The 7,851-nt window shown below is 45.8% G+C and overlaps 1 protein-coding gene across 1 annotated transcript; it reads left to right on the plus strand.

Moving 5' to 3' along the window:
- The first annotated feature begins 5,939 nt into the window (after window positions 1-5,939).
- On the plus strand, window positions 5,940-7,045 carry LOC123146974 (probable glutathione S-transferase GSTU6). The gene has a single exon (XM_044566228.1). The coding sequence runs from the start codon at window positions 6,088-6,090 to the stop codon at window positions 6,793-6,795; it is 708 nt and encodes a 235-aa protein (XP_044422163.1). The 5' UTR covers window positions 5,940-6,087; the 3' UTR covers window positions 6,796-7,045.
- The last annotated feature ends 806 nt before the right edge of the window (window positions 7,046-7,851 follow it).

The raw sequence follows: 7,851 nt of genomic DNA on the forward strand, positions 1-7,851 counted from the left end.
AAACATTTGTCTTTTTAGAGATTTCAAATGGACTACCACATACGGATGTATATAGACATATTTTAAAATATGGATTCACTTATTTTGCTTCGTATGTAATTACTTGTTGAAATCTCGATGACAAATATTTAGAAACGGAGGGAGTAGGTATTGTCAATTGGAGGGATTGATTCTTCTTCTCGAAAGTTATCAATTATTCCATGCTTACTTGTCTTATTAATTTATTATTATTACCTGTATTCATGCGAACTTGCGATAAAGACATGCAAGTTCATAGTCACTACTTGGAGGACCAGAAAAGCACACCTCTACGCTAAGCGGATCACCTCTGGTTATCCATTTTTCTGGTCTTCGCCTGTTCATTACCTTGGTCGTGGAATCTAGTGAGTGGTTCTTCTTTTTGGAACATACTTATTAATTATTCCAATCTTACTTGTAGCTTCCTTTTCTCTAAACGATGTGAACTCATGACAGAGATAGTTTTGTTTCTTTCTTAACTCGCTACCTCGAGGGCAGGAAAGGCATAACTCTCCGCAGAGAAAAGCACTCCCAATTGTCCATTCTTCGATTTCTTCACCTTATCACTATTATGGTTGTCTTCTTTTCGATGCGAATTTGCAGCATAGATGGCATGATTATCTCCTCCTCAAGAGATAGCTTGGTCACATGATCACAATTTTTTTTTCATGTTATCAAAGTACAGATGTGAAATCAGAAACGATGGCATGGAGCTATATACATAATACATATCCCTTGGGCTTTAGGCCTCTTTTTTTACAAGTAGACTAATTATTAATCTAGTAGTACATATTTTGCATTTTGCTAATGATCGAACGCACAGGAGATCTTCTAAAAACGTCTCCCGCCGTGTCATGGTTTACAGGCGTCAGCCGATCTGGGCCGTCCAAGACAGATCGAACGGCGTGCGGCAGCTGACGTGGTTCTTGCTCCTGCAACCACGATCTCGACGCCGCGCCCTGTCTGAACAAAAGTACAAAACGGCCGCCGCCCTGTTGAATGGGAAAGCAGAGCATGTGTTAGTCCGACCGTCCTACCATCACTGGTCCGTCTCCCACTTCCTCCGCCGGAACGCCGGCCCCGCCATTCTAGCCCGCCGCATCATGGACGCGGCGCGGGCGCGGCTGGCCACGTCCCGGTCGTACCGCGCGCGCTCGTCGGTGTCAGCGAGCGTGGCGTAGGCCGCGTGCAGCCGGATGATGTCAAATTTTATTTGTATTTGTATTTTGAAATATTCTAAATACATTTGAAATATTCTAAATATATACTATAGCTATTCAAAAATAATTACATAATTCTAAATACATTTGAAATATTTTAAATACATTTGAAATATTCTAAATATATACTATAGCTATTCAAAAATAATTACATAACAATTTTAAAGCGCTCATCACACATTTAAAAAATGTGCATGCAGTGTAAATAATTTGTTCACACAACTTTTGAAAAATATTTGTACCATTAAATTTTTTTTGAAACATTATAAAAATGTTCGTACATTAAAAAATATTTTTTATATTTATAAAAACGAAAAATTATTCATAAAATGTCAAATTTTGTTCATCTTTTGAAAGTGTTTTCGTATCATTCAAAAAATTGTTCATAGCACTTAAAAAATACTGATGCATCTCGAAATTTATTTGTGACATTTTCAAGACGATTGTACAATGTAAAAAATCATCACATAATTTTAAAAAAATATTATTCAAAACAATCTTTCTGGCATTTAAATAAACTAGTCAATGTGTACGTGCAATGCACGTTAATTTGGAAGCATATTAAGTGCATGCAGATATTAAGTACTCCCTCCATCACAGTTTAGAAGGCACAGTTAAATTTGCGTGCGTTTTCACCGTAGACAAGGTTTAGGGCGCATTGCATTTATTTCTAGTAGCTAATTAGTACTCCGACATACAATTTCTATATGCATGCGTAGTGTAAATGCTATTTTTTAGCCTATCTCACAACCAATAGATAACCACTAGGTCCCAGAGAATTTCCTAGCGCGCCTTCTAAACCGTGACGGAGGGAGTAGGATATTATTTGCGTGTTATTATGTGATTAGCACTATATTTAACATGAAATTAATTGCACGCTAAACGTGTTGAGAGCTTGACATTGAAGCAATCTAGGTCGTTGGATTGACATGATTTGATGGTTGAGATTAATTGGATCTGCCCCTTCGGGTCTTTTTATATTGGTATAGATATAGATGTTCTAGCACTTCAAAAAATGTTTGCATGCTTTAAAAACTGTTCACCATGTATTTTAAAACTATTCAATGTGAATTAGACAAATATGTTCAACATCTATTCAAAAGAATGTTCAACGTGTATTTGGAAAAATGTTCCTCGTGTATCTGAAAAATGTTTGTCTTGTATATAAAAGAATGTTCAATGTGCATTTGACAAATGTTCAACATGTATTCCTGTAAAGCCATACAACATATATTTGAAAATGTTCAACATGTATCTAAAAAGGTCAACGTTATACTAAAAATATTTAACAACTTTAACTTGTATTAAAAAGTAGACATGTATTAAATAAAAGAAAAAACCTTGGAAAATAGTAAAAGATCAATGAAAACCCATAAATAAAATAGAAATAACACACGCGGAAGCTTCTAAAACCGGTCCATAGAAGGTTTACAAACCCGCTCCATGAAGCTACACAAATCCACCTTATTGGGCCGACATGGTAACTGAAGCATCAGAGGCGAGACGGTATTCAATCTCGCAAGGAGAAAGATATGGCTCTAGCGCTTCGGCCCATCCCATGAGACTTGCCCAACTGCTCTCCGTCCTTGCCATGGACCTGGTCCGGGCCTCCCGGGGTGCAAATACTATTATTGTTGGACATAATTAGGATTGCCAATAATCAATCCTAGTTGCCCTAATAATTCAATCATTCCCATAATCCCTAAGGAAAAGAATCTAAAGAACAGGTTATGGTAACCAATCTATCAACACATACACAGTCCATGTAGTTATTGATAAACTCTTCAAAAGTATTTATTCCTAAGCATTTTGACATGCTTTACTCTTGCTTTGCGTCTTTGGTTCTTAACCATTTAGGCACGAAACAAAGCTGATGTTTCATGGAATTGTATCATATTTTCTAATGCTGGAGAGATTAGTCGTATGCAAAACTAACAAGACCAACAATGGTCCAATCCCATGAGATGTCATATAATTTTTTCTCTTCAACGCACATGCGTGGGAGCATATAGGTATTGTAAGACCGAGGGGGTGATTCTTCTTCTCGAAAGTTATTAATTATTCTATGCTTACTTTTCTTAATGACAAGGCGAAGACCAAAAAAAATGATAACCGGAGGTGCTTCCCTTAGCGTAGAGGTATGTTTTTTGGTCCTCCAGGTAGTGAGCTACTCTCTCCGTACTTTAAAGAGTGTACTTCCAACTTTTACTGCGGCGTGCACAACAACGTGGCCGGAACATCTAGCAGTACCGGTGATCCTCGGTTTGATGTGGGAAGTGACTTCGACTACTGCGCGTGCTACGGCACTGATAGGAAGTTGCGTCGGACTCGGCATGGGTGGTGGCACCAGCTGACCTGTGGCACCACAGCTCGGCGGCGTCCCAAGCAGGCTCCTTGGCGAAGGAATTACCACCATCGACTGCAATCCTGTAAAGCAAGCAGGGCGAGCCTAGAGTGTTTGTCAACATGCCTCACGAGGAGCTCCGCACATGCACGGACGAACAGAGTCAGCGGTGGCAGCCCTCCACAGCGCGAGGTCGTGTTCGGCGGTCGCAGGGCCTGGCACCGCGAGGCCATGGTTCGACGGCGAAAGGAGATGCCCGGAGCTGAGAGCGAGAGCCGACAGGGCGCGGCTCGTTAGCGAGCAGAAGCACTACCTGCCTCAAGCGGCCAACTGAAGTGGACAAAAGAAAATACGTACAAACCCTAGGGGTGGATTAATGAGCTACTCGGCTCGTTAAGCTTGTTAAGATTAAAGAGCAGAAAACCCTGCTCGACTCGGTTCATTTGAAGCTCGTGAGTGCTCGTTAACATATTATAACGTGTTATGGTCTACAGGATGAGTGTGTAGGTGTGGTTTTTAAAATGAAATATGTTAACTACAAAAAGAAATGCAATGGTTTGTTGTCTCCTATGTCGATTAGATTGAATAGATGGGCTAAGATGCTACAAAAAGTTTGTCACGTAAGATGAAAATATGTGTTATGTTGTTACTAATGAGTTTAATGAGCTACTCATGAAACTCGTTAGCTCGTTCGTTAAGCTCATTAAGCTTAACAGGCTAAAATCAACGATTGACTCTATTCATTAAGAAGCGAGCTACGAGATTACTTAGCCGAACTATCAAGCGCTCATTAATCTCGCGAGCTACGAGCTTTTGGTCTAGCCCTAGTGTCGGCCTCGGCTTCCTCCTTCATCAGAGCCACAAACGCCTTCTCGTCGTCGGAGTCCATTGCCGAACACCTGGCGAGCGTGGTGGGTGGGCAGCCGCCGGTATCCCCGCCTGCATCATCGGAGCCCTGGAAAGCTTGCCCAGGAGAAATGGCCTTTCTAGCGGGGGAGCAGCGGCTGTGCGCAGGTGGGCGGCGCCGGGATCGGCATGGCGGCGAAAGGGAAAGTGGCGTTCTGCGGCGCGCGAGTGGAATCTGGTCAGGGAAAAGGCATTTCTCGCCTGACAGTGCTGGCCCAGGCACCACTTTTTCTTCCGCCGGAGCCCCCAAGTGTCCCTAGTGCGCTGGGTTCGGCCTGGGATCGCCAGGCCAAAAAAGGGCCGGACTAGCAGAATTCGGCGTCGAGGGGGGGGGCTGGGTTTTTTTTGTCCCCGGCAGAAAAAATGGCGTCCCGGGGGTGCGGCTGGAGATGCTCTTATGGTCCTAGGACCATAGAGGCATGGTGAATCCCGACCCTTGGTGGTGAGAGGTCTCCGTTTTTAGGTGTTCTTCTTAGTTTTTTAGGGTCTGTGTCATGCTCAGTAAGACGAGACAGCGACTGCTTCGTGAAGTTGGAATAAGGTTTTCCCCGCATAGATCCCGTTCCGGTGGCGCTTCTAACATCATCGAAGGGCGTGTGAAGGTGTGTCATTGGCGGATTTCATGAGAGTCGGTCGGTGTTTTCTTCGGTGGATCTGCTTGGATCCGGTGTTCGTTCGTATGCGTTTGTGTGTCTGTAGACTGGATCCTTCCGATATATGCCTCTCTTCACTGGCGGCGGTCACTGTTTTGGTGTGCTGGTCCAACGGGGCATTAGCAGGACAACTTTTCGACTGTTTATTAAAACAAGGTTTGCCTGACTCCGATGAGGGAGGGGCGATGACGGCGATGCACCTTCAGCTCGCTTCAGTGTTTGTAATCGTCGCTAGATGATCTATGGACCTAGATGTAACTTTTACTTCCGGTGTTCTTTGTAGTACCTTGATAATGAATGAATGATCGGAAGTTTTCTCAAAAAAAAAGGAGGAGGAGGAGGAAGAGGAACAAGGGGGAGGCTACGGCGATGCTGCCCGCAGCCGTGGACGACGGAGTCTCATCGCTACGTAGACAACGAAAGAACACACGTGATGCCATGCTAGTCAGCGTTCCGTCCCATAAAGAGGATTAGCGCGCGTGCAGGAGTAGGTACCGGGAGTGGCACCAAATTAGGGCATTTAAATCGATCTGTTCGGAACAAATGCCGGCTTCCTGCCCGTATTAAATTAGAAAGCGATTTCTCTCCTCAAATCCGATGAAAGAGTAGGCAGGACAAAATGAAAACAATCCAAGGAAAGAGTAGAGTACGATGAACAGAAATCATGGGATGCTCGCGTACACCAACCATGCATGGACCGTCTCTTCCGCAGTTAACTTATCTGAGTGCATGCTGCGTCACATAGACCCACTAGCATGTACTTATTTCCATTGCTGTAGCAGCCGGGCGTAGCTTAATGCTCCTTCAAAAACTGCCCAGCTCAATTTGTGCTATATAAACAACAAGATCATGGCAACACTCTCAGATCGAGTTAGGAAGAACACATACACAGGACAGTAGTCTACCATTGGCAAACAGCAAGTGGTCGAAGAGGAGGAAGAAAACAATGGCTGGCCAAGGAGATCTGCAGCTACTGGGCGGGTCGGTGAGCCCGTTCACGCTCCGCGTACGCATGGCGCTGCACGTCAAGGGCGTGAGCTACGAGTACCTGGAGCAGGACCTGGTCAACAAGAGCGACCTCCTCCTCGCGTCCAACCCGGTGCACAAGAAGGTCCCGGTGCTCATCCACCGCGGCAAGCCCATCTGCGAGTCGGTCGCCATCGTGCAATACGTCGACGAGGTCTGGGCGGGGGCGGGCACCCCCTCGCTCCTCCCCGCCGACCCCTACGACCGTGCCGTCGCTCGCTTCTGGGCCGCCTACGTCGACGACAAGCTGTTCCCTGCGTGGCTAGCCATCCTGCGCGCGGCCACGGAGGAGGAGAGAGCGCAAAAGCTCGCCGCCACGCTCGCGGTGCTCGCGCCCATGGAGGAGGCCTTCTCCTCCTGCTCGGCCTTCTCCTCCTCCGGTGGCGACTCCATCGAGTACTTCGACCTCGCGCTCGGGTGCCAGCTCTTCTGGTTGGACGCGCTGAGGGAGATGTTCGGCGTGAGGGTCATCGACGAGGGCAGGACCCCGCGCTTCGCCGCGTGGGCCGAGAGGTTCCTGGAGACGGAGGCGGCCAAGACGGTGAAGCCGCCGATGAGCAGCATGCTGGAGTTCGCCGGGCTGCTGCGGGCTCGCTGGGCTGCTGCTGATGCCGCGGCCGCCAAGTAGGTGGCTCGGTGGAGCTCCTTGAGGTCGACCGACGTGTGAAGATGTGGCCAATGGTTTTGTTTCAAGGTTGCAATCGCGTGCCGTCACTTTGTTTGTTTTCCAACATCATCGTCTTTCGTCAGTCTTCTTACTAGTTCTGTGACCTGCATTTCATCACGCCTGTCCAGTATGCAATAAAGGGTCATCTGTTTTGGTAGAGCTGTACAAATACAACCATACACCGGCAGAAGCGTGGGCCAGCCGACTATTCCAACCAAAATATGTTTAATCACACAAACACATGGCAGAATACACCGGTGAACATGCATCACCAGAAGTAGGTACGGTCGAGATATAGGGACCATCTGGACGGCGGTGTTGAATAAAGATTTTTTCGATCCTTCCCCGACAAGATGATCGGTTCTATGATTGAGGAGGGATTTGGAAACCAGTCTCTTCAAATAAGGATGGCGTGACGGCGGCGGCATTTTTGTGGTAGACCTGTGTCCTCGGGCTCTATCGTTGCGACCGCATTTGCTCCAGCGCCGGCTAGGGGTCGATTAACGAACAGCTCATGCTCGTTAAGGCTTGGCTCGTTAAGCTCATTAAAATTAACGAGCAAAAAAACCTGCTCGGCTCGGCTCATTTGAATCTCGTTAAGCTCGTGATCGCTCGCGAGTGCTCGTTAACATATTATAATGTGTTACGATATATAGGATGAATATGTAGGTGTGGTTTTCAAGATAAAATATGGTGACTACAAAAAATGCAGTAGTTTGTTGCCTCATATGTCGATCAGATTGAATAGATGGCTGAGGTGCTATAAAAAAATTGTCACGTAAGATGAAAATATATGTTGTATTGTTACTAACGAGCTTAACGAGCTAATCATGAAACCCATTAGCTCGCTCGTTAAGAAGCAAGCTACGAACTTAACGAGCCGAACTATCGAGTGCTCATTGAGTTCGCGAGCTACGAACTTTTGGTCCAGCCCTACAAACCCATCCAAAGACTTAAGAAAGCCCCGTCCATAGCTTTGTCACAGGATCACGTTATTCTTGTCATGTTATCAAAGTA

This window comes from Triticum aestivum, chromosome 7A (assembly GCF_018294505.1).
Source record: "Triticum aestivum cultivar Chinese Spring chromosome 7A, IWGSC CS RefSeq v2.1, whole genome shotgun sequence".
NCBI classification, from domain to species: domain Eukaryota; kingdom Viridiplantae; phylum Streptophyta; class Magnoliopsida; order Poales; family Poaceae; genus Triticum; species Triticum aestivum.